The 27,410-nt window shown below is 44.1% G+C and overlaps 1 protein-coding gene across 4 annotated transcripts in view; it reads right to left on the bottom strand.

Moving 5' to 3' along the window:
* ARMH3 (armadillo like helical domain containing 3) overlaps positions 1-27,410 on the bottom strand; it is a 119,461-nt gene that overhangs the window by 24,306 nt on the left and 67,745 nt on the right. For 3 of the 4 annotated variants that reach the window (XM_084526626.1, XM_084526627.1, XM_084526631.1), the window contains one exon: positions 7,585-7,663. In XM_084526626.1, the coding sequence (XP_084382752.1) occupies positions 7,585-7,663 (79 nt within the window). Of the gene's footprint in view, positions 1-7,584; positions 7,664-23,041; positions 23,317-27,410 lie in introns of those variants that run through there. The other variant, XM_084526629.1, reaches the window with a different exon arrangement.

Here is a 27,410-nt window from a genome sequence, read left to right as displayed (position 1 = left end):
CTTGTTGTCTTTGAATGACACATCTCAGCTCCCTGAGCAACCCCGCTGTCTGCCTCAGATCTCCCACGAACACAGAAAGAGTGACACACATCAGAGGTGCCTCTTTCTCCTCTATTAAGAGGTTTGCCTCTGAGCTCCCTAATGCGGACAAGCAATTTGAACTTACTGTCTTAACATCCAAATGCCAAGCATTAGAGAGCCAAAAGAACACATCTTCCAGCTGAGCAGAGCTCTGTTCAGGTGCGGCACCTTTTGGCTCAGCAGCGTTTACTCTCCTGCTCTGGGAGGCGGGGAGACTGCAAAGCTCTATTTGCTTCCCACTTCGAAATCAGAGCAATGACCCAATTTGTCACTTTGGGGAAACAGCTGCAGCTCCAGCTAGAGGATCCAGAGGAAGAAGACAAAGGCATCATCTGTTACAGCAGGATACTATCAGGGAGAACGGCGACTAGCAACCTCTGAATTTTATTTTAGGGGTTTTATCCGACAGAAGCCCCAGAGTGAGCATGGCTGGCAGTCACTGCACAAAGCCTGTCCCCTTCCGCAAGACGAGAAGCTGGCTCTGGGAAAGACAGACAGTGATGTAGCTGTAATCGACACAGCAGGCTATAGCTGCCTCCTTTCAGGACTCCCAGGCAGAGAGATGACTGAGCGTAAGGAAGCTTAGGGTGGAGCTCGGGACTAGGGTAACAAAGTACAGTGCTATAAATCCAGCTTTACAGAGAACGATGAAAGAGAAGCCTGCACGGTATCTGTACACGTTAGGCACCTGGCAACATCCAGTGCCTATTGTTCCCGATTTCATAAGGGATTAAAAAACCCCCTCAATCTCAAATTTTACAAAATGCAAATTGAATTGCGGATTCTCACAAGCCAGCCGTTGACAGCTCCTCCTTTAATCGCAGATGTGGAAAGTTGTAATTTAATCTTTATAAATGCAGACTGTTTTGATCATTCTGTTGCAATCCTCGGTGGATCTCTCCGTGCCCCATACAGGCGCTTAGCGGTGACGGCAATCCGTAACACTCCTGGCACCGAGCGCAGCAGCCTTCCCCAGCACACTATGAGCACTGCCTGGCTCCCCAAGGGCTGCAGATCAGCTGCCCTTTCACCCAGGGAGAAATGGGGCTCCAGGTTTTCTCAGGGCAGCACAGAGACAGCCAGGAAGGAGTTCTGATCACAACCCACAGCCCCTTTTCCAGGCTTAGTTGAGTACTGTGTAAAACCACAGTCTAGCAGGCATTTGGGAAGTGTTTTGTGAAACACTTGCACTGGGGGTGCAGGACAAGCACTGGAACATGGACGGGGAGCTTATTGCAGTTATTCCTCCTGCTCTTGCTCAGCACCCTTCCAGCTGTGATTCAGGCTGAGCTCGTAACTCACACCCAGTGTTGCCCCTGCAGCCCAGCACAGAAACATCCCTAGCTCCGAGCGACTTTATCCTTTCACAGCAGGCTTCGAGAGCCGCTCAGGAAGGCGGATGTTCTGGAACAAGTCCCCAGCATGCAGCGGTCACCTGGCTACAGCAGTTTTCAGGCCCTTATCAGTCCTGGTGGTACTAGTGAGAGCCAGGCAAGGATGTGAAAAAAGCCACAAGAACTGAAGACGAGTCTTGCTTCAAAGTTTAACAGGTTTATTTTGTTACCAGGCTGTACTTTTACGCAGTCCCTGATCTGCCCAAGGGGACAGCTCACAAAAATAATAGGAAGCAAGACGTGCCTTAGCATTTACAATGCACGAAGGGCAGGAAGACTGCTTTGTGCCAAGGCGAGCCAGGGTCACGCTGCCTCAGACAGAGAGGCCCAGAGCAGCTGATTGCCATGAGTGGTAGTGGGCAGGATGCTGGAGAACATTTATGTCGAGCCTGCAAGAGAAGGGAATTGAAGGGCATCTCCTATTTCTTAGTTGAGATTCCTGTGACTGAATTAGGAATATGGTTACATCTCTCCACCAGCAGGTATCTCTTTTTAAAAACAAAGCCCTTCTTTTGCCCCTCTAATGGGCTACCACAGTTGTTCCCCCACTCCAGTGACACACAGTTTATTGCATTCTGCATGTTAATAAAAGCCACTACAAAGCACAAAGTCACTGCTCCCAAGTTCACCTCCAGCTTCAAATCTCCTGATCAGTCCTTGAGGCCTCTTCAGACCCATTCAGTCTGGCACACTGCATAAAGCAGTCTGAGGCATTAGCAAATTGTGGGGAGAATTTCTGTGGGAAACCAAATTAAAAGAAAAAAAGAGAAAGATATCTAAATCAGAGAACCCCCATCAGCCAGGCAAACTGGTAATTTGCCAACTTCAGAAGACACAGAGGAAGTTCCACCTGAATATGAGAAAACACTTCTTTACTGTGAGGGTGACAGAGCCCTGGAACAGGTTGCCCAGAGAGGCTGTGGAGTCTCCTGCTCTGCAGATATTCAAAACCCATCTGGATGAGATCCTGTGCAAGTGTCTCTAGATGATCCTGCTTGGCAGGGGCACTGGACTAGATCTCCGGAGGCCTCCTCCAACCCCAACCATTCTGTGATCCTATACAGAACCCTTTAGAAAAAGCTGGGATTCAAATTTCACCTGGTACAGTTCAGCTCTTTCGAGTTAAACAATAAAAATCTGTTTCAAGCCATTAATCATGAGTAGATATCTGTAATGAGGCCATGAAACCCAGCACCCCTGCCTAATTTGCAGAGATGTAAAGACTTTAAATTAAGGCTTTGTTTTGGTGACCCCTTAAGCTAGAGTTTCAGGTACCTGCTGCTGTGTACAACATAGCACCAGCAAGCTTGATACCTTCTACCCCAAAACTCATTGCATTTTGGAAGTGAAGTATCGTTAGACCAACACCATTTAGAAGTATTTCTGGAGCCTTCACAACATGCTGCATTAAAATAAGAGATTAAGAGGAATTACTGTAGTAGTACTTCACACTGATGGTACTCAGCATTTTAAAAATATCAAGTACACACATGCCAACAGGCTTTTAACTCTTAACCCCACTGCCAACAGTGCTAAAAAAGAACAAAGCACTTTGTATCTGTTAATGGTTTTGCTGCTAGTTACAGAAAACAGAACGAGTTGAATAAACTATGACGTAAATAGCTCAGGGTAAGAATACCTTTGGGCATCTAAATCCAATTGTGCCGTTTTGTGACTCTGAGCAAGTCAGTGACGGAGGCTGCCTGAGCTGCAATTTGGATTAGTGCCTTGCAGCCCCACCTGGTAACAAAAAGCCATGTGGACTGCAGGGGGGCAGAAAAGGAGGGAGTGGGCAGAGGGACCATACAACAGTTGGCTTATGACCTCAAGAAACCCTTTCCCTTTCCTTGAGATTGCCTGATCAAGCCGGATTGCAGCTGCCCGAGCTATAAAGGTATTACAATGTGGAATGACCCAGGTATTATACTCATTTGTCACAATTTCAAAACCAATACAGTCATTCTGTTTTTCCATCACAATCTGTTCTGCCTCCTAGCACTTTCCATCTGCAGTTACCAGACTAATACATGCAGTACAGGTGTTCACTACCCTCTTTCACACTGAACTTCGTGCCACCTCCCAGTCTGAGGTACCGAGTGTCCCTCCGTGGCTGTGAAGAAAGAAGGACTGGTATTAGAAAAGGCATGTAAATGTTCCTGACTATAGAAAGCATTATCAGCCCTGTGCCTGCCGTCTCAAATACAGGACCCTTACAGAGGAGAACGTAGTGTGAACAAGTACCAAGGAGAAAAAGAGATGTCACTGAGCAATTTTGCTACCTCACTCTCCAGCAAATTGGCACAAGACTTTCTTAGCATGCAAGGCACCATGAAACATTCCTGCTCTGAGGTGACTTCACCTACAAAAAAGTACCAGGTCCTTCTCCTTCTATAGAAAAACCATGCTACATCACCATCGGGCAGAGATGTGCCTCCTTAAACACAGCTCATCCTTCACCTCCAGAAGAGGCAGATGTAAGGCCCCATCCAGCCCACTCACATCTCGCGTCCTCAGCCTGTTTGTCCGTCTTTGTCCTTCTGGAGCAAATTCTGTGCTGCTGTTTTCTCGCCACCTTGACCTGCTTCTCTGCAACAGCTCCCAACGCATTTTCCAGCAGAAGCATTTCAAATCAGATATAGCACGGAGAAAGCCTGCTGCCTGTAATGCATTAAGTACAAGGCAGCCCAGTCATCTGGAGAGCACAGATAAGCCTACGAATTCCTATCACAGCAGCCTATTCTGCCCTTTGACTCGAGAAGGGACCCAAGCATCTTTGAAGACCTGTGAATAATCATTTACACGGAAGAGCTAAACCTACACAGGATTGGCCCTTAACTGCCAATCTTTTTGACTGCGCAGCATCCTTCATCTCCTTAAAGGACACGCAGGCAGAAGCGCTGAGAGGGAGAATGCCACATAAACAAAAATTAATACTGAAGTCAGGTTTAACAAATCAGCAAGCGAAGGGAAGGGGCCAAGAACTGGCTAAGACATTTCGTGCTTCACAGCGAGGGACTACAACAAGGTCAAAATAGCTAACAACTGGGATTGATTAGGAGCTTGCTTTGGCAAGTAGACCCTTTGCAGACTGGCACTAGCCGGGCTGGCATGGTGTTTCCAGCTTGAGGCGGACCAAAGTCAAAACCCTGGCATCAGCTCACTCCTGGGAATCTCCCACTCTCTGCTCAAGGGAGTATGGACAGAAAAAGGCCTTCTTCCCAGTATTTCTGATCCAAAAACTGAATAAACCACAAAATAGTCAGCAAAGCAGTACCACGAAGTCTTGTAAACGTACTTGTCTGAAGTACAGATGGGTGTATTCGAACTACGATTCCTGGAGATCTACAGGACTGAAGATGTGCAGCGGTAGGAGCTCATTAACAATCTATCCTCAGAACAGTCCCATGCCTGTAATTTTCAAGGGTCTGTGAAACCCCCTCAGCATGTAATAACGTTAACATTATTGCTTATAAATAAAAAAAGAGAAAGCACTTAAATGACAGACTGAGAATGGTAATGAATGGACATCGGTGATTAACAAGGTAATAAAACCTTCAACAGGATTAGGAAAAGAACAAGATGGAACAAAACCTCTTTCAGCCAACTACTTAGCTACTTTTAAGGATATTAAAAATAAAATTAAATAAGTTAATCTAACACATGAGCAGAACAGTCAGGACACAACAAGTTTCGTACAAGTTCAAGTATGAGCCTGTAAGCTCAGTAGGTTCCAGTTGAACTGGAAGCAACTCAGAGCATCTGGAAAATCCCCCTCTGGTAGAGGAATGTCAAAGCCATGCCTGCTTGATTAATAGGAGATGCTCAGATACCACAGAGGAGTACAAGCAGCCATATGAAAATCCAGCCAAAGATGAGTTTCTTGGCTCATAAAGAAAACTTCATTAAAAGAAAAGTTCGGTTCTCAAAATTGCAAAAATAAGTGTCTTTAATTGCAGAAACAAGTGTTGTCATGGAAAGAAGTGTAAGTCTTCTGGAACTAGCCAAATAACTCAAAGGAGCAAACAACCAGTCCCAAATGCAGTGGGTACATAAGTTGTACAATTACATTTTAAATGTCAGCATTAAATGTTTTTATGTGGTACACTTCAAAAAAAAAAAAGGACTGGAAAGAAGGATTGATTTTGTGTAGAAAGTATTTACAAAAAGAAGAGGGAAGGGGAAGTAGGTGAATACAAATAGAAAGACAAAATGTAGAGCAGGAAGGGGAAAAAAAAAAAAAAAAAAAAAGAGACTGCAGTGGCCAAAAGGAGAGCTTGACCCTCCCACCCTGTGCTGAACCCCTAACACTGCATAAAAACAACAAAATCAGTTTGTTGAACAAGCCTGACCCTGACCCCAGCCACCTACCTTTACTAGTCACGTATTTCCCACGTGGGCTGGCTACTGATGGAGGGGAAACGGTGGCCCCAAACACAGGTCTGAGTTCACTGGCCAGTTAGATGGAGAGGCAAGTCTTCTGTCACTCTGTCACTGTCGCAGCAAATTGCAGAGAGCTGACTAACCACCCTCCCTGAGACCACACAGTCCCTCTCCAGTGACATCTCCGTTATTCCTCTGCAGTTCACCAGGGCCTATTATTGTTTTGCTTTGTTTGATGTTCTCCCTACACTGAGAGAGCTCATGAAGGGAGAAAAGAAGAGGAGAAATATGTCTTTCAACTTCCTAATCATCTTCCTCAAAATGCTCCGTGCATCAGCGCTGATTTCATTATCTGCCTGCTGCTACAGATTTTATTTAAAGAATAACACAGGGAAGAAAGGATTTAACTTGACCTCCCTGAACTGCTGGGGGATGAAAACTATGCAGAGCTGACAGTGAAAAGCTCGTTTCCTTTCGCAGTCTAACCTAAACACTACGCAAAATTCCTCTCTACCCAAGTTCCCATTTAAATTGGGCTATCAAAGGCTTTTCTTTTTTTAGAGGCCTGGGTCGATGCAATCAGCGTATCATCAATGAGCAAGGATTTATAACAGGAGCCATCACAAAGCATAGCTGGGGGTACAGGGGCTCTCAGAGGCAGAACAATACAGAAAAATTGAGTAAATTAAAACCAGTGTTCTTCTAGCCAGCTATATTAAGAAGAGAATAAAAAAAGCAGTAGGGTCTGTATTTTTTTTCCACCACATTAGTACAGCATTCAACCTGAGACTTTGGGGTTTTACTCGTTTCAGATCAAGTACGATAATAAATGAAAAGGTTAGTGGGAAGCATGGGAGGACATCAGCAAGTGATGATGAAAAGTATCCTGGACAGGGGGTGAAAGAGAGGGAGAAAAAACTAGTTGTAGAGTAAGATGTGGTCAGGACTGTTTAGCAGACAAGCACAGGACCCCATCAGTGGAAGCAGCAATCCAAGGCGACTCCAAGGTCTGTCCTAGGCTGCTTACACAACTTCTGCTCCTGAAGGTCCAGAGGTGCTGACACTCCTGTAGTCATTCACCTCTCCAAGAGTGACTAAAATACAATCCAAATATTTTATTTTGGGAAATAGGCCCTCTCTTCCCTTCCCGAGACCATGCACAGCAGCCTATTTTCAAGAAGCCACATCTCCACATTTACACTATACAGGTAGGACATGAAGAGAGGAAACCAGGCCAAATTAAGGAAGAGAAACCTAACCCTATCACCTTCTATATTTAAACCTCCTCTCTTCCAAAAATCCACCTAAAACAACTGTTCAGGACACTGAATTCAATTACCCTAGAACATTTCTCCCAACTGTTGCTCAAGTTCTAATTGCCCACTATCACAGCAAATGTCCAAGTAGATTCACTGCCAAAAGCTTCCTGCCTCCTTCTAAACACCAGGATTCCTGATCTCTAACCACACTTGCTGACAGTGCTTCATATTTTTCATCATTTTTACTTTTCCTTCTGCATTTTCAGGACCAAGGTGTCTGCACGTGATAGTAAAATTACTGAAGGCCTTGTTTGTCCTCTTTTCACCCACACCTGAACAAGGAACGAGAGCTCTGCCTCCATCCCTCACACTGCTGCAACATCATCAGTCCCACTGAGCACAAGGTTCTCCAAAATACCCATACTCCAGAGGTCAAAGTGAAAAGAGAGGTCGTCACACGCCTGGCTTACCTGATCCTCGGAGAGCTGCGATATGTGATTCACTGCAGCATAAGACTCTATCTTCGGGTTGAAGTGATTGATGATGGCTCTGAAACAAAGAAGGGAAATTTTCACAGGTCTCCGGAACAGCACAGGGATGCAGCAGAAACTCCTCATCAACCTGAGACAGTGCACTTGGAGCCACGGTCCTCCAAGAAGTGCTTCTCCCTCAACACACTAACTGCTTGCTCTGCTGAAGGCAAACTCCCCGCTGAGCCCTGTGCTGATTCAGTCACACGCTCATTGGAAAATGCAAACGCAGGCACTGCCCTGTGCGTGGGTCCGTCTGTCCCAGCAGAGACAGGGCTGTGCTCGTGGCTCTGGCAGGGGGAGTCACTGCCTTGCTGGGACCAGCCTGCAAACTGCCCAGTTCCAGCAAAGAGAAGCAGCAAAACTGGACGTTGCTGCCCCATCCTGCTCGGGAACTTTATCTCTTGATCCTGTCCAAAACTGGCTTTGCCTGCTGTCTTGCTTTATGTAACCTGGTGGCTTTTTGCTGTTGATTTCCACTCGGCTTTGAAGCGCTGTAGTCAGCTCGTACTTGTGGCCATCCATCACTGCAGCCACTACTTTGACTACCACAACAACTTCAGACCTCAGTCCCAATTTAGGTCACTGGCAATAACTCATGCCAGCGTCCCAAACACAGCAGCAGAATGCTGATCAGTCCCACTCCTCTGCCTTGCATCTCTGACTGCAGCAATGTGCCACCCCAATTCCCTTCCAGGTGGATCTAGAGGCAGGTGTGAGAAATCCAAATGAAAAGTAAAATATGAAAATAAAATAAAATAAAATAAAATAAAATAAATCCATCTGCAGCAAGAATATTTTTCCTCAGCCTCCCCTCTGCTTTTCAGGTGCAGCTGAGAAGACAAATGGCAAGACAGGAACGCCTCCCCATGCTCGGTTTTGCAACTGGCCTGCCTGGGACTTCACTGGTGAGACCCAGAGCCAAGGTAAAGGCTCGCAATGGGAACAGCCCACATCAGTGCTCAGCACAGATGTGTGCTGATGGTGCCTGGAGAACACTTGCCTGGCCAAATTACATCGCAGCAGCAGTCAGGGCTTTCGCTCTCATGTTCATCAGCATGGAAATTCACTCCAGCTCCCTCTGTTGCACTCTAATGGGTTCCCTCCTCCCCGCTCCTTTCCCTGCCAGAAAGGCTTCCAGCTACTTTCTCAAAGCCTCAGCAGAGCTAAGAGCTGGTGGCTGAGCTCAGGAGGAAGTGATGCTGGAGCTGGATGGGTATTTGGAGCTGGTGGAAAGAGAACCAGCCTGGAAGCACCCTCACCTCTTCAAATACACAGATAAAGACAAACAGGGGGAGGGAATAAGGAGGAGAGGATGAAAGGGGGAAAATCCTTGCAGCATTCCCAGCCATACATTATCAACACAACAAGTCTAGCCCATGCACAGGGCAGACACCCCCTGTGGCTACTCCTGCAGCACCAGGACATGCTCAGCACCGGGGAGCCTCTGTTGTCTCGCTTGCCTTGGCAGTTACATCAGTAAAACCAATCCAGGAGAGCCCCCGCCAAGCTCCCTGTACCCTTCCTCCCTCCAGAGGAGAGCAGGGAGGCAGGTAGAGACGTTCCCAGCCTCTTCCTGCCTCAATTTGACAAGAAAAGCAGCTCCTGTGAGTCACAACCACACTCCCCATTACCCAGCCTCGCGAACGCTGTGGCTTTCAAGTTGCATGTTTCACGCCTGGCTGGAGTCATATTTATACTCCTACAGGACACACTACAATCCATTGGAAAAAAAAAAAAAAGGGAGCACAGACTTAAAACAACTTAACTTCTGGCTTGACAGAAGGTTTGGCAGCTCGGCGGGGTTCAGTGCACTCACACGGTTCCAACATTTACCAGGGAACAGATTTAGCATTCATTTGTATCCAACTGCTGTGAAGCACTCCCAACACGGGCCGCCTGCTCCCAAGTCCCTGCTCGGATGTGAGCTAGCGGAGCGGCACCTGCAAGCACAGCTGGGACTCGCCCAGGGAAAGCAAAAGGCAGCAGCCAGCTGCCAGCGCAGGAAGAATCAACAGACATTAAAGAGAAGGAATTCAAGCCTCCTTCCTCTTTTCCCTAAAGGCAAACGGACAGCTCCTCAGCAGCTAGAGGAAGAAGTTGAGCCCTTTCATTTGTTTCTCCTTCGCTGAGAACGCCTTCCCAAGGTGGCTTTCTGCAGAGCTGTTTTCCCGAACCTGCAGGCAGCCTGGGGAAGAGGAGCACACGAAGGGCTTGGATTCAGCCCTGGCTCTGTGCAGCCAGGCTCTCACTGCCGAGCACACCCCAGCGAGGCTGGAGGGCTCCGTGCATGGCACAGCTCCTCACACCTGCTAGGAGAAATGCCATCCTTACCCAGCCCCTGCAGCAACGGGGCCGTTCTGCACCAACGACTCGGACGTGGCTGTGCTACTCCTCCAGCTTCTGAGACCCCACGCTGTCCCTGGGGCATCCTTTGAGGCAACTGCCCCCCTGGGCTGCCGAGAAGCAGCTGGAATTTCACTTTGCAAAAGCTGCTGCTCCACAGGCGTGTGCTCCTGGAAACGACAGGGGACTGTAGCTTTTAAGCACAGTCTCCCCCTTACGGACAATAGAACAGCAGCTTTGCTGTCATTAGTTCACACGCCAGCATGTAACAGCTGAGCCTTGGCAGCGTTTTATTTTTATACTGCGATTGCCTTGATTATTGGGATATCAGCCAGTACACGGTACCTTTGGGGAGAGGGAAAGGAGTGGTTAAAGCTCTTCTAAAAGGTTTCTGATGGGCTGTGCTCTGAGATTTTTGTATCGACCATGAAGGAAAAAAAAGAAAAGCCTTGTTTGGCATTCGTGGAACAGGAGCATCTTCAGCACGTCTGAACAGCAAGGAAATGGTAAAACATCAGCTGAAAGACAAAACATTGCAGAGTCCCATCTTGTCTTTGCCAGCACACACACACAGATATTTCCACGCCACAAAGTCTCCTGGCGGGGCTGGCTGCCATTTGTCATACAAATTTGGAAGTGCTTTGGGGACATCAATTTCTAGGGACCAGAAATCTCAGCAGCTCTGGAGAGGTGTCACTTCAACACTGCCTCCTCTGACAGGTTCACACTTCGGCAGCCTACCAGCAGCACAGGAGACTGTCACTGGACAAGGGAAGGAATTTTAACAGGCAGAAGGTGAAACAATGGTTCAGGAGCCATAAAAACCCAGTGGTTTGCCTCGAGGTTGATGCTTAGTGCTCTGAGGTGCACCACAAGCGATCTCCACTTTCTTTATTCCTCGATCTCCCAGCGAGAATCGTTCACACAACAGCCGTGCCAGTGCTCTCACAAAAACACATTCTCATCGCTTCATGCAACTCGTAGGGAGCAAGCTACCTACATACCATGGTGCCAGAATGCATGCAGAGACACAAATTAACCTGTTTTTTTTTTTTTTTTTTTTAAGGTTGTACAACATAGGACACTTACATTTATTTATATACACACATTACATACTTATTTTCTGCATTTATTTCTTTCGGAGGAAGGGAAGGATTGCAGGAAAAAATATGAAGTGTTCTGCCCTGATTTAGGAACCTAAATGGCAATGAATCATTCGTTTGCACTAGTTGCATTAATCACGTTATTAGACGGTACAAGTGGGTCCCGCTCTAACTATAAAAATACATTTTTAGGAAGCCCCTGTTCCAAAGAGCTACTGGTCTCAAAAGGCAAGAGGAGAGGGAAAGCTCAGAAAAAAGAGCAAGTGCAGTGGCAAAGAAAATGTAACGGCACAGCTTTTACTAGGGATCATGAAATATTTCAGTTAGAAATAAACTAAGGTTTAAAAAGAAAATAATACTGAAGGAAGAAGCACAAAGACAGGGAAGAGGAGACAGATAGGATCAAGGAAAGCAGAGGTGAAAAGACTGCGGGACAGAGATGATCAGAGCGGTATTGGCTGATCACAGGGCAGCCTGTCTGCAGCAAGTGGGGAAGCTCTGACAAGCAAAGGCTTCTATTTTGGCAGCTTAAGGCAGCTACAACTGGCCAGTCTTGAGCTGACTGCTATTAGCCTTTTCTCTATCAAAAATGCATGGGTTGGAAGGTGACAAGTGGGGGAACCATCATGTGGGCCTTTTATTATTTTTTTTCCTCAAAACACGGGGACATTTCCCACTGCAGCTGTCACCTTGAGGTACAGTGCAAGAAGGAACACCTCCAGGGAGCTGCATTCCCCCCCCTCACTGTCCTCCCTCCAACAAGGCTTGCTTTTGCACTGCCAACAGCAGCTCTCCAGCCAGTATGAAACATTTAAAAATTGTTGGTCTGCCTGGTGTCACTCCTCAAAAAAGCAGAAACAACCAGTGCTGCCCTTCAGAGGGGATCCGGGTAAAAACATGGAGAAAGAAATGGTGAAGATGCAGAGCGTGCTGACAGCAATGGGCTCCTGTGAAAGCTGATGTGACATGCATGGAAAGAAGAGATTTAATTGATTCCTCAATCTGATTTGCCACTAGTTGTAACAACACACGTGGGAAGCGAAGCACACCAGCACCACTGGTCCCTAACTCCGAGCATCTTCCAGTCCACGTGCACGCACAGTGGCACACAAGAGCACCCTGCCCGCCGTCACCTCGTGACGAGCTGGTCTGGGTCCAATGTGCAGGGAAAGCAAAATCACTATGCTCAGGCAGGCAGTGCTTCTGCACGTCTTCTCTGACCTCCAAACTCTCCCCATCACGCTATTGCAGATGAGCTGTCTAATACCCACTCCTGCTTGACGGCAGCTACATTTCCAGAGTCCCACAAGACAACACTGTCCTCTCGTCCTGAGCGGTGAAATTAAGCACCCGAGAGGTGCTGGAAAGTAGGCTAAGGGAAGAACAGAAAGGTTGCAAAGCTCATTTTGGAGATGGAAGTGCTGAGCTTTCATTCACCGCACGAACCTGGTCTTTGCTCCTGCTTTGCTGGCCCAGTAAGCAGAGCCTGTTATAAAGCATTCTTGTGTACACCTCAATGTTTCTTGTACAATAAAGGTAGCACCACAAGCTCATTTCTTCCTGCATCTTGTTACAGTGGAACAGGGAAGAAGCAACACTTGGGTGGTATTTAGAATTCACAAGAAATCAAGGGTGATTTTATGTCCATTTACACCCATTCGTCTTCCCAACCGAAGGCTCGTGGCAGCACAGCGCACGGGGCAGTAAAGGAGAATGCAGGGCAAAGGCAGCCAGTTAAATGTCCTCTGCAATAAAAACTGACCATTTCTGAGATGGACAAGACCTCCAGCATGCACTAAGCTCGTATGAGCTACCACAATGAGGGATGGGAAGAGGCAGAAGCATGGAAGAGTGTTATGCTTCTTCCTAACACGCTACTTTATAAAGCTGCTTCACTACAAAAGGGAGACCCAAGATACAATGGTTATCATTCAGGGACAGGAATCAAGAAACAACCAATTTCTTTCAGACTTGCAGAGACAGATCCCTCACCCTCTTACGTGCCTTAGCTTCAACCTGTATGAAATGTATGAACAATCACCTCCACAAGATGACAAGGGCTCGGTGCTTTACTATGCAACACGCTGCAAACTGCTCAGGCACAAGGCAGCAAGTAAATTACACCCAGAGACCAAAATGAAGAAACCCCTCACGCTCTTGCCCCGTTCATGCCATCATGACCATGGTTGTTGGGGACCTGTGCAAGACCTCCCAGCCACAAGCCCTCCTTCCTGCAGCGAGCTGCAGCTCAGCAAGCTGCTGTTTGGGGCAAGGATCCTGCTGGCATTGCTCTCTCATGCACTCCCAGCACCCAAGGCAGTAAAACCCCATCTGTTCAGTGCCTGCAACAATTAGGTTGAGTTACTCTGTGCGTACAGCTCCACCTGGCAGAAGGTGAAATGGCTGAGATTATTTTATCACGTGTCCATGAGGCATTGCTATAAAGTACACATACCTGCCATACGTAAGCTGTGTGCACCAATTAAACCCAAGCAACCCCCCAGAATGGTTCACTAAATTCTTCCTTCTGCTGCAGTTTAACTCCAGTCTGTTAAATTTCTTCTGCTCCTACACTTTAATGAGTACTGACATTAAGCTGAAAGTCCACAACTCACAGGGGGAGGCATCTTCCAGACACAATAACAAACCGCGGGGAAGAATCCAAGACAAAAGAATATTTTAGTCAAAAGCAGTTACTTTACAGCTTACAGAAAACATTTGAGTCAGCACTTCTGTAATTTCACAGCAAGAATAAGCCCACTACACCTCTTCAATTCTGCCATGCTGAAACCTATTGATTGTGATGACAGGCTCTGTGGTAGAGGGAGATGCATGGTCTATTTATTTAATAAGGAGGGGACTCCAGAGTGCACACTTGCCAACTGAGCTTCTAGCAGTTCCCTGCATTGTTTTACCAAGCCCTGTTCTGCAAGGAAAGCAGCAGAGGATGTGCTTTTTGACCCCACATGCAGCTCTGCAGTGCATCTTCCCACTGCTTGCTGGATACTAACCTGATATCCTTAGAGCAGGATGAGCTGACTGTCTCTTCTTACAGATCACACCCATACATTTAAGCCAAGCAAACCAAATACCTCTATCCTCACGCTCGTACCACTTCTGCTTTGGCTTCTTTTCTAGGGAGGTCTTCGTGGGTGAGCAGTTAACTCTTTTGGGATGGTTGCAGTGCCTCACTACGAAGCACAACTCCGTGAATTTAGCAAGTCCTATTTCTGCAGCCAGTGCACTACTGGACTCATTCTGGCGAGACTCTCCCAGGTGTACTCACAGCTCAGTCATAGCCTAGATGCATTTCTGTTCCCTTTTCCAAATAAACAGGCATCAGAATTCCTAGATATGCATAACCAATGACACTGCCAGTTTATACAAGTGACAAAGTAGAAAATACTGCCTACATATTGGGAGTGAAAGTGTCCACTGAAGCACGGGGCACTAACCAGGTCTGTGCTCCCACCCCTCTGCTGCTCTGTCATTGACTGGTCTTCTACAACAAAGCTGTGACTTGGTAAAGAATAAATTTCTTGTCTTGATCATATAATTTATAAAAGAAAGCAAATGACACACTTTATGACAAGTTTCATTGCTCTGAAACAACTGGCTACCAGTTATGAGAGTATGGTAATTTCTTTCTTTGACCAGAGTAAGGGCATTAAAAAACTACCTCTCCTCATTACTCCTGAATTCCCAAGAGCAGCACTCAGCTTACACCTGCTCAGGCCTACGAGCTGAACTGGTTCTGCATGACAGAAACTTCACAAATATAAAACCAGCCCTCTGGTCTGGCTGCTGGGCACTGACACACAACAGTTTAGCATGTTCAAGATGTGAGAGCTGCCCATGCCAGGCTGGATTGCTTGCCACTGAATGGGATGTTTAAGCACAAATGTCACAATGCCTAGTCTTCCACAGTTGTCTTACCTTCCACCAATTTTGAATTTTCAACCAAATTCTAAAATAAGCAGCTTTCTAACAAGAGCTTTTCAATATATGCTTTTAGAAGGTGCCTACTACCCCAGGGCTCTGGTCCTGCCTCAGTATCTGCACAAATCCATAACAAATAATATTAATATAGAAGTGCCTTTTCCAGATTCTAATCAACCTTTTCTGCAGCACGCCTCATATCTCATATATATATCCATTTGTTCAGACAAAATTCCTCAGATGTGCCAAGCAAGCGGAAAATGCAGTCCATGAACCAAGTAAGCGGTTGGTCTTAGTATTTAAGCAGCCTTTGACGCAAACAATGCAATACTCTGTAGTGGCTAGCTGTTTTAGAGCAATGGAAAATAAGACCTCAATACCATGTAGACCCCTTCAGCCATAATTCCCTCCCATATAATGCAACCTGCTCTCCAAAATAGAGAACAAGATATGAGAAAATGAAGAAATGGTTAAGTCCAGGACAAGATATGAAGAAATGAAGAAACAGTTAAGACCAGAAGGTAGGAAAAAAAACAGTCCAGAAGGTGAAAAGAAAAAAAGAAGGGTGATTTTTCACAGTGATTTATCAGACAGGTTTGCAGAGCCACCTTCTCTGGCGAGGACCACGAGGAAAGATCTTCTGGCAAATATTTATTCTCAACCACCACTGTAAGTGGGTCAGCGTCTACCCATTGGTTTGTAATTCACATTGCAGACTTCCATCCAAGCCTCCTGAGACACAATACATTACAGAACCTCAAAAGGGATAAAAGCAATTTAAAATATTTCAGTTTTACATCCATTAGTAACATAATTATTATTTTATCGCAGGGTGCTTAACTTTAAGGAAAGCAGAAAACCTGGCTTATTGGATGCTGGGTTTAGTGCCAAACACCATGTGGACTGCACACACCGCCTTCCAAACACAGCAAAGAGTGAAATTTAAGAAGTTTATAAGTTGTCCCACTGGGACCTTTTAAAGCTCTCTGAGAAAGGCAATGGGTATAGCTGCTAGTCTAATTAACTTCGTGAACACTTGGCATCAGCCTCATATTATCCAGAGGATGTGGAAATGACCCTTACTACCCCATCGTGTCAGGTGCGAGCCTGCTGCTGTTGCAGGTGGCCCTGCACACCCTGTTCACACATGGAAACACGACAGAAATCTCTCTTTAGGTCACATAACATAACTTTATTCTACTGACTCACCGTAAAAACCGTGCCTGCGACAGAAGTCCCAGAGGGAAAGGAAGGCACTGAAGCATCACTGTTTGTCTGGATTGAATAACAGGCCAGAACAATGCAATCTAGTTGTGAAGTAGCTGGGATATCAAATCACAGCGAGGGAAAGAGGGAGAGGAGCATTGCCTAAGCAAGAATCAGCTACAGTCAAGCCTACATCACGAAGGAAATGAAGTCGAGTCCCACAATGATATTTAATTAACTTAATTACAGTAAGTGTCACTACAGCTGCACCTGCACAGCCATATAATAATCTAAACAGAGTTCACAACCTTAACCACTCAGACACTACCTGCAACCACACAGACCGAAACCTGTAATTTACAACCCATTCCTCTGAAAACACAAGATGCTGTAAACCTCCCAGTATTTTCTCACCAGGCACATGCAATTGAGAATCACATTTGCTGAGAAACACCTGATGGGAGCAGCTACAGCTATGCCTCTCCTCCTCACCTGTGGAAAATCCAGGACCGAGACCAAATCATGGACTCTGATGGCTACCCCAGAGCAATTATAACATCTCCAATAAGATGTTATCACACGTCATTCAGGACAGGGACAAACTGATTTTCAGTATTACAGAAAGCCATAGAGCCAAATAACACTACAGCTGAATGAATGATACTCTTATGACATTTATTTCATGTCTGAAAGCCTGGAGAATCTGTAGCTGACTACAATTCTGTTTTCCTAAATTAGAGTATCTGGTTTATGGACCAGTGGAGAGCATCCCACCATAGATATGTAACTCCTTTACAATACCTCATGTGCGCCCATCCTTTTCCCTATTTAGTTCCCTTAACTAGATCTGCTTCTCTGAAAGCCCAAGCTCCCTCCATCCCAACCTCAGCAGACCTCACAAACCTACTCTCGATATTTAAGGGGTGACAATTAGAAGCAAGTGATTTATTACAGTCCAACAAGTTATCAGCTGAACTACTGATGACAGGTGGGTATTATTAAATCCATTGTGACTGCACAGAAAAATGCCATACCTTTTTTTTGTGCACATCCTTATCCTGCCCCAAACATCAGTCCAATGTTGATAAAAAATATTCAGCTGAATTGGCAGCTGAAGGACAAGAGTAGCATGCTTTGGGAACATAATCTCCTGTGCTGCACAAAGGAGGAGAGGATGATTCTCTTGTCAAATTCCCAAACTCCACTCACCCACCATCACACCTGACATGTACACCCGTGTTCACTGTTCCCTGAAAGCTTTAGTTTAGTAATTTACACCTACATTTATTTTTTCTGCTCTGTTCCTTGCATGGGTGTTGCTGAAGGCAAGGCCAGGAGTGCAATTTCTGTTTAGAAATGGTTCTCCAGGCTAAGAAGCAATGATGGAGCACCAAGTGCTTCAAAGTTAATCATTGACGCTTCTCTATCAAACGAGTAAAAGTCCAAACTCCTACAGTATTCTGTTATGATGCCTTTTATGCTTTAAAAGTTTTAAAGCGTTCTTCAAGGCTCTTAAGAAAACATAACACAAAAAAATAAGGCACGTGGTTTTTCATCTGTTACATGTGATATCAAACAGGTGGGACAGGATCTGCAAGCAGAAATGAGACCTGGACTTCTCTTTGTGAAAAGAGCTGAAGGTTTGCTTTGCTTTTTCTCTGTAATAGGAAATATACAGCCACACGGTGGGGAGGTACCTCTGTTTGAACAGGACACTGATTTCACATAGCTCACGTTACTTTCTGTGTGAAGCTCCACAACTCTTAAACCAGCATCACCAATTACACCTGCCAGACCTTTGGCCAACCTCTGAGTGGTGCAACCCCAAATGTGTTTTATCACCTCCCTTCCTTTTCTTTTTTAAACATGAAGCATCCATGTGTTCAGTTGTACCTGACAAGGTCTGTACGCACTCAGCAGATGGAGAGGACCACACAGTTCCTCAGGTTCAGCAACCAAATTGAGGCCACGTGAAGAGAAGTTGCCCTCAAGGAAAACCAAGCAAAACTAATGTAAAGAGACAAGTGGGCTCCTTCTATTTACAAAATAACTAATATCAACAAGGAAGTCACTGCACGTGGTCGCATTAGTTTCTATACGCTCTCTGATTGAAAGTCTTGAATTGCCATTTTACTGTTACGCTTGCATTGGCAAAAATGCAGTGCTGACTACTTGTATTAAGATCCTTATTTTTTCCTTAATTCCTGTTAGTTCTTGCATTCAAAGACAGCAGGTGACGCTTTCCTGGTCCACTCGCTGTAGGAGACAGCCTTTTATTCCTCCTACTCCACCTCACCACCCTTGTGTCTTCGTACATGGAGCTAGATCTCGTTCCTTGTGTTGCTTGTGAACCAGCTTTAGGAATATTATCTCAGCACTAGAAATTTTTGTCGTACGCGTACTGTATGGCCATAAGGGAAAGTTCCTCAAGTTAAGCATTTTAGAAAATATGGAAGATTAGGCAGATCATACAAAAGGTATTCCATACATATACAGGTCATTATTACACTTAAATACCACCAACAGTTACTGTACATTCATGTGACTGATATGGCAGATTCATCCACATTTAGAAAGGAAAAAATCTGCAGTTTCAACTGCCTTGGCTTGCATTCATTATCAGCATGTGCATAATTACGTATTATTGAGGAACACGCTCAGAAATGTCTGACAACTTAACCTAGGTCAAACGCTGCTCTAATATAACTGATACAGCACTGCCAGGTAAAATGCTGCATAAGACCTTGCTCCAAAAATACTAGTCAAACTTGCTCCAGAAAGCCTGTTAATGCCACATGAAACAATCAGGCTGCCTACTGTTCATCCACCAAACCCCGTTTTCCCTTCACCCACGCTGCAGTTGCTTAAGTCACTCTTTTCCTGACTGCATTTAAAAAGCAATCCTCAGCACCAGCTTCCCAGAGCTATGCAAGTTAGCTTGCGTGGCAAAATTCCCTTGTCTGTAGCAAGGCTCCTATTAAGCCATGCAAACCATTAGAGAACTTAGGTTATTATTTTAAATACCAGGTCAGGTGATTACAGAACCCATTCAATATCAAAGGGATTAATTGCTGCTTTAACAGCCAACACGTGCTGGCTGAGCAACACAGCAAAAGTGATATGGGCTGTGGCATTTGATGCTAATGAGCAACGACACTTACCAGTTTGAGAGAGCCAAGGCTTGGCAACATGCTATATGAAAAAGAGAAAAAAACTGCATATATGTGTCTCAAAAAAAAAAAAAAAAAAAAAAAAACCAAACTGAAAAAGAAAAAAATCGAATGCTTTCTAAAAGGGCAGATCTATATTTGGCTTTACAGACAAGCCACATTGTGATACTCAGCAAGAAAGAGGATCAAAATTAGAACAGAGTTTAAATGCACTTTCTTAGAAAGGATTTCAGAATTTAAAAATCTGTTTTGAATGACACTCTATGATCTTTAACCTCCACAAAAATTTAATATTTCTCTTTAATTTGAATTGATCAAACACTTCATTTGGACAAAATTCAAGATTTCAGCCCAACTTTGGCATACAAGACTTTGGGGGAGGGGGAAACTAAAAAAAAAAAAAAAAAAAAAAAAAAAAAAAAAAGTGTTCCTGTTGAAAGCATCCAACAATTAAAAAATGAGGTGAGGATGTTTCAAAATAGGAACTGGCAAAGTATTTTGCTTTCGATTTCCACTGGAAAAAAGATTACATCCAAGTTCTTTCCAATCTAATATAAACCCAGTGGCTCCTGCACAAAATATTTCAATGCAGAGTGCATCTATACACACAGCATACCCAATAGGTCCTCAAGGCTAACAGTTTCCCTTTGCTTTCTAGCAGATTTCCTCTTGCCATGCAGCAGGAAGCTCAGCTCAAGATGCACAGATGTGTAGCCTTCAGGTGCTGCATCCTTGCATTCAAAGGAGATGTACAGCTGCTCTGTACAAAATGTGGCCATCAGCCCAGAGGTGCTGACATCAGGACCACGTTTGGGGTACGTTACCCTTGGCTGATGTGCCCATCCATTCCTCAGCATGTTCAGCATTCTGCTTTAATGGGAGCCAATATACTATCCATGACCTTTACTTCTCACAGTTCTCTAAGAGCTTGAAAAATTAATATTCAGGCAATCCTCTAAGTCTTCTTTTTGCACAGTGATGAGCAGGAAGAGCCAGCAGAAGAACAAAGAACACAGGAGAGCAGGAGTAAACATAGCGCTCAATGTGAATAGCGATGGCAAATCTTAATGCCTTTCTGCACCCAAAACACCTCTGCCATTACCCAACAGATGGAATTAAGAGGCAGCAGGACAAGAGCAAAGATCAACCTGTAGCTCCTATAGATTTTTTTCACTTACACATTGGGGCAGCTAACACTAGCTCCAACACAGGCTGTGCTGAGCTTTTAGACCCTTCCCCAAACCAGCTCTTCATGACCCAGTAATAGAGCTACGTCAAGTATTGACTGCCTTCCCAGTTTCATTAAACAGCTTTCAACATACCATCAATCATACCATTGCTTTAAAGTGGTTTTAGCCATTTCACGGAAACTCAAGGCAGACAGTTAACCATTAAAGGTCGGCTTCTGCTCCAGCTCCAGCAGGAGCTATGATTCAGCACAGCCCACTCTGCTGGGGCTGAATCCTGCTCAGTTGACACCACTAAGTTTCAGTTCCTGCCCTACCTTTACATGTAAAGCATTGCTATGGGAAGTGCTGCTTGTATTAAAATTGCAGAGTGCCTGCAAGCATGGAGACAGTGGTCTCTTCGGGCTGCCAGACCCTAGAAGCTGACACGTAGCACCTTTTAAGTCAAAAGGTTTTTTGACCTAAAGACCCCAGCATCCTCAAGACCAGTGTTGGACACCAGTACTACAATAACACTATAACAACACTTACACTGTATGTACTTGATGGTAGCTTCCACAGTAGAGACTGAAATAAACATCATATTTAATTCTCTAAGTTCGAAGCCATATCCCAGCATGGATTTAATGCTCCTGTCCATCAATTTCACAACATGGAAAGCTGAGGAAAATCGGTCTGGAAGAAAAACATTTTTTTTTAAACAAGTAATAGACTAAAAAATAGACTCTGAAGCACTCGAGCTTTCCTTTGCCATTACAGCTTATCATAAAGCTGTTGCCATTCTAAAACACAATGGGGAAAATTCCAGCTCCCATATAAAAACTGAAACACGTATGGCTGAAAATACAAATGACAAATGTGACATTTTGGGTGTGAGTCAAGCCAGTCAGTGATTTCTCCACATTGCTTTGCAGCACAACTCATCTACCCTGGCCCATCCGTACTGAGTATGGCCATCACTGTGACTGCAGGCTACAGAAAAAATGAGAAGGTTGCAGCCCACTGTCATTATCTTGAATCTCTCCTGCCCCATGCTCTTACAAGCAACAACCCCTCAAAATAAATCTCAGAATAGCCCTTTTATTTAACCAATGTGCTGATAAATTTCAGGAGGTCTAAGGCTGATGTACCAAGGCAATTGTCTCAATGCAAAAACACAAGCCTGAAGCACAGGAATCAAGAATGAATTTAAGTTTTAAATGCCAAATGAGATCTTTGAGTCTTTAGCTGATTCATGTAACTACAAGTCACCAGATCAGCTTATCTGAACTTCTGTACATCACTGGCTGTTGCATTTTACATTACCCTTGCATTGTGTAGTCTCACACCAGTAGCTAGTTAAAGCATCTCCCACAAGGTATCCTGTTCATATACAAAGAGGGCAAAAGAACTAAATCAATTTGTAGTTTCAGTTTGGTTTCAGCATCTAGCCTCGAGTTCTGTTTTGCCATTTTGTCTTCTCAAAGATGCTTCAGTACTCCAAGGACAGTATCTCAACTTTTCTTTTAAGATTTAAGATGCTGAAATCTCAAAAGCATTTTTACTAGCCTCTCAGACAATCAAGTCTTCTCTGTCCTTTCTCCAATTTTTCAATACGCTTTTTGAAAGACACCAGCTAAACCTGCAAAAAAGTATATGATTGTAAAAGTCATTTTCCCATTCCTGATAATAATTCAAGAGTCAAATAAACCTTTTTAGCTGAACACTTCATGAGAGATCTATAGCAAAGCTGACACTCGATGCTTCTTAAGTCACTGCTTTTTAAGATATAGCCCCTCTTTGGCAGGCAAGAACTTGATTTTTTTTAATTTTTTTTTTTGTGAACTGCACTGCCTGATATGTTAAAAAGCAATTCAGATCACTCTGCCTCATCCACTTCTTGATTTAACCTTCTGCCTGCCTTCCAGTAACTGCAAAATACACCAGAAATTCATATGTCCTTCCTGATCACTGGAAAACATACCATGCAGCACTATACTTCATACTCATCACCTGTGGAAGCCCATCCTTGACATCCTTCCCTTCTGGTGATGCTCCATGATAAGTGTGCTGTCACATCACTTACTCTTGGAATCTGCAGCATTGATATTGACGCACACTGCTGGCACCAAAAGAATTACTGTGAAATCCCGTAACTACAATAGTCTTCGGTATAGAACTAACACTCAAGGTTCTTAAATACCTCTTGACCTTACTCTCCCAAGTTTTCTAGGTGTGTAGATGAGCTAGAATGCATGCACATTGGCAAACAACACTTGGAGAACCAATGTTAAACCGTCTGCCAAAGCACAACCTAGTTCATATGGTTTGCCTGCTCTAGCCGGGACACAGCGCCTAGTGAGTTCTGAAATTAGCTTGTAACTGTAGTCTGCAGTGTACCATTTGATCACATCAGCAGGTTTGGGGCCATCAAGTGCAGAAAAATGACAGGAAAATAAGTCTCAGCTCTGGAAAATAGGTTGTAGCCATGTTTCCTCAATTAACAATGCTCATAGCACGTAAACACATTCTTCATTTTGCAACTGTGGTAACTAACATCAAGTAACTGCCAGGGAAACATTGATTAGAGTGAATTGATGAACATGCAAATACATTCATCTCCTCTGCAGGAACCACTGTCCGTCAGTTGGTCTCTCCAATGCAGAGAGGAACCCAAGATCCCAGGACCACAGAACACTGAAGAAAAATCATCTTTCCACAGCCGTGACATGCTGGATATTTCTAATAGAACAAGAAAAAAAATCAAAAACCTTAGCCTAACAAATACCACATCTCTCTGCCTTTTTTTGCTTTCTTTACACATAATAAAATAGAGCAAAAATCCAATTAAATTTCTATAAGCGGGTCACCTCTAAAACTCCTATATACTTTCTACAAGACTGCCAATGAGTTCTCATACAGATATGGACCTAGTCCAACCTGAAATACATTTTGGTGCCCTAAAGCCCACGGAATCTCAAAAGGACAAATTATTCATCAATGTCCCCTACTAAAATGTATTCTGCAATGTTGCTAGCACAAAATGGCTGTTTGCTATGAGTGGGCAAAAAGATTTATTTAGTATATATACATATAGGCTCTGAAGCACCGCAGTCCTTCTGACAAAGAGGCATGCAAATGTGAGGATTATGCAGATAAATCACAGGCTCAGAACTGGATTTTACTCTACTTCCACCGTGTGTATATTTGCAACTAGTTTCGGATGAAGTTTTGTAATATTTTAACATTAAAAGCTCTTGTTTTATAAAGTTGATTACTGCTTTCAAATACCTACCTTCCCACTCCTGCGTATTGACTAATACATTAAGATAGAATAAGACAATATACTTTTTGCTTCATAGCTATTGAGAAACTCCTAACCATGATTAGATTAGCTCAGTTCAACACAGACCAAAATGATTTCTGGGATGTTTCCACAGCACATTTCATCTAGTACACCTGCATTATTTATGGCATTTACACAAGGAGAATTGAAGGCTTTTATAAACTAAGACACAAATCAATACAAGCTCTTAGCAGATGGGGTCTTAGTAGGGTTCCACAGCAGCATCGTTCCACACTGAGCAAACTCTTTCAACTGAGTAACTGACAATACACAAGCAAAGGTTTCCTTGGAAAGTCACGAACTGGAAGCATCCTTAGCAGCCAGCATTTCAACGAGTGCTGTTACCTGCTTCCTCTACGGGCTAAATAGCAAGGGCTAAGTTCCCATGGGATAGGTAACCTAAACTGCTGCAAAAATATCAGGCTGCAGGCAATACAATAGCTCTGCTTCGCTCCCCTCCCCAAGCTCAGATAAAAAGGCTGTAACACAGATGGCTCGCTCTGTCAGAGGCGCCACGGACTAGTGAGGAAGCGGATGGGAGGCAAATTCAGTTTGGCACTTCGTCAGATCAGCAGTGTACTCCAAAGCAGATCCTCTCAGTCTCTGCTGTGTCGGTGCTTGCGGTAGGCAAAATAGCAGGGCACAACTAATCTGCAAGACCAACACTGGGCAGCAAAATCAGCTGGAGCCACAGAGCCTTTATGTCACGGTGAGGGAAACACCCTCCCCACCTCCATACAGACACGGCCAGTGACCACAGCTGGGCCAACAAGAGATTGCAGACGACGGTGCAATGCACTGCTTTGCATCTGCCTGTTCCCAGATAATGCTCTTTTAATCCACCGTGGCTGGTCTTCATAGATAAATGCTCTATATAAAGAACCGATCATTATTTGAGGCACTCGCAGCAGAGGTCTCACCCTGATCCATTTGTTTTCCTAACCCGTCTGACTTGTGCACTGGATGAGAACTGATGATTTTGGATTTAGTGAAATCGAGGTTTGTCTTCAGAGCTTTCTATTTATAGAGCAGTGCAAGAGGATCTGCAGCACTCAAAGGGAAAAATGAATGAGTAATAAATTATCCAACGTGAACTTCTTTTGCAACAGTAACCTGCAACAGAAGAACTGGATTAGGTCCCTGTTCAATTCATTCTTCTGCAAAGGCTCAAGTAAAAGGATTTGCCCCTTACCCAAATAAAACACTAAGTGCCTTTAATTTTTTTATTTTATTTTTTTACGATCAAAGAAGTCTCACAAGGTCCGAACAACTCATCCTTCTTTAGCTGACAAACTGTAGGATATTGAACTGAAGAAGACCTTTCTTCCCCACAGTTATATTTGAATCAGGGCTAGCAAGAAAGAAAAAAAGGCAAAAAATCCTGTTAGTCTTAATTAAAATCATGCCTTGCTCAGCTGCCATGGTTTTTACTTTCATGAGATTTATGAGTTCATGATCCTGACAGCTCTCCATGAGTTCTTTCTGGAGAGGAAAAAAAAAAAAAAAGGAACAGCGAAGATAATGACTGAAATTCTACAGTAAAATCACAAGAGAAGAAAAAATATCCTCTGAGGTTTGGCATTCTCTCCACCAGTGCACCAGAAAATGACACAATTCTTTGCCATTCCCAGACCACAACAAAAGGCTGCTGGATCAGAGAGCAGCTCAGAGGAAAGCATGGTCACCTCAGAGATCCCTCTTCTAAATCACCAAGGACAGTATTTCCTGGGCACATACAAGCAGCAGCAGAAAACCCCAGAAAGGCTTGGGGACCACCTTTTGTGTATAGAAAGCTGGTGTGGGTCAAAATGTCAGCAAGCGACACCTTCACATTAGAACACCTCCAGACATCTAGGATGGGATTTCAGCTTTCTCAACACAAAATTATGGACAGATTTAACAAGCCTCATGTATAACCTAGGCGGGTGATTGTAAGTAAAATGTAATCTTTCATCCTGAAAGCAGTAGTATAGGGATGTTGGCATGTTGCCTTACTCTTGATAAAGGGGCTTTAAAGTAAATAGCTGATTCCTGAGAAGTTGCTGACATAAAATTTACATAAACATTAAAAATTGCCACGCTGAGTCAGGTAGCAAAGGCCAGCTCAGTTACACAAGTTTGGAAGTGACTAGAAACAGAAGCTCAGGGAACAGTATAAAAACAGGACATGAATAAAGTGGTATCACCCCCAAAATGACTCTCACTTCCAGTCCCATGCAATTCAAGATGATACCTGAGGCAGACGTGATATCTGTACCATCAGTAACCCACAATGGAATTTTCTTCCATTAACTTGTATCATCATTGCTTTAAATTCATATAAAACCTTTCAGATACCCCACAGCTTACCTAAGTTTTACACAAAGCAGCATCTATCTGATTTCAACTTACCTGATTTTCTGATACATCCTCTCTTTGCAGATACACTTCCCTATGACATTTAATATTTTATAGTCTTTTATTCTCTGCCATCTCTCTTCCAGACTGGAGCCTTGTCATGTATACAAATGCTTCTCATAACCCATTTGGTTTCATACCCTCAGTCATCCTCACCGTCCTTTCCTGAAACTTTCCTAGTTCTGCTACATCTTTTTGAATTTTCTAAGCTCTGGATGCAAAGCAAATAAAAGACTGGATTAATTAATGCAAAAAATTGCCTTTGGGAATCAATACTAATAGAAGAGAAGACACTATTTGCTGGGAGGAGGGGAGCAGCAGTGCACAGGGAATGGTGTGTGAAAAATGAAAAATATGAGAGAAAATAGCTGGGTAAGAGAGAATCACCAATTTTAGACCCAGAGAATGAATGATTTTAAAAAACAGTTTATAAAAAAAAAGAAACCAAACAAAAAACTTGCCTGTGGAACCACTGTAAGACTGCTGTGAAAACATTGGGTTATATGCAAATCCCATACTTAGTGATGCAAAGGGGTAGAACATGCACATGGGGGTAGTTGCACACAGTCAGGTCCCCAGCTGATGAAGGGGGAACAAACCCATACCCTAGAAACCAGGGCAAGTTTTATTATGAGATTTTAAAATGGCTTTTTCTGAAGTTTTCCTCAAGCTATTTACTCACTCTTTCAATAATTTCAGGCTGTTACTACAATTCTGGTGCCATTCAGCTTTCTTGAGATTCCCCTTTGTAGATCTTAAAAGACTCTTGGGTATGGTCAGTGAGTACACAGAAGGCCTCCAAGAAAGAGGAAAATCCTTGTTTTATCCCTCCAAATCTTCTCAGAAGCTTCAGCAATGTCGACAGCCCTGAACTGCTGAAGTGTTCATTTTTGAGTTGATACAGAGAGCAAACATCTTGTTCCCTAGGTAAGCTTTTCACTTTTCAATTGTTCCTATATTTTGGTAGCACAGGAAAGAAAATACAGGAATATCTCAGAATGAGTCGTCTTCAGTGTGTAATACTCTAAAGGAGTCCCAGAACATTTCTGGAAAAAGGGCTGGAAGGTTATATAACAGTGGTCAAAAGGAAAAC

The sequence above is a fragment of the Aythya ferina genome, assembly GCF_964211825.1.
Source record: "Aythya ferina genome assembly, chromosome: 7".
NCBI lineage: Eukaryota > Metazoa > Chordata > Aves > Anseriformes > Anatidae > Aythya > Aythya ferina.
This window is presented reverse-complemented; position numbering and strand designations above follow the sequence as displayed.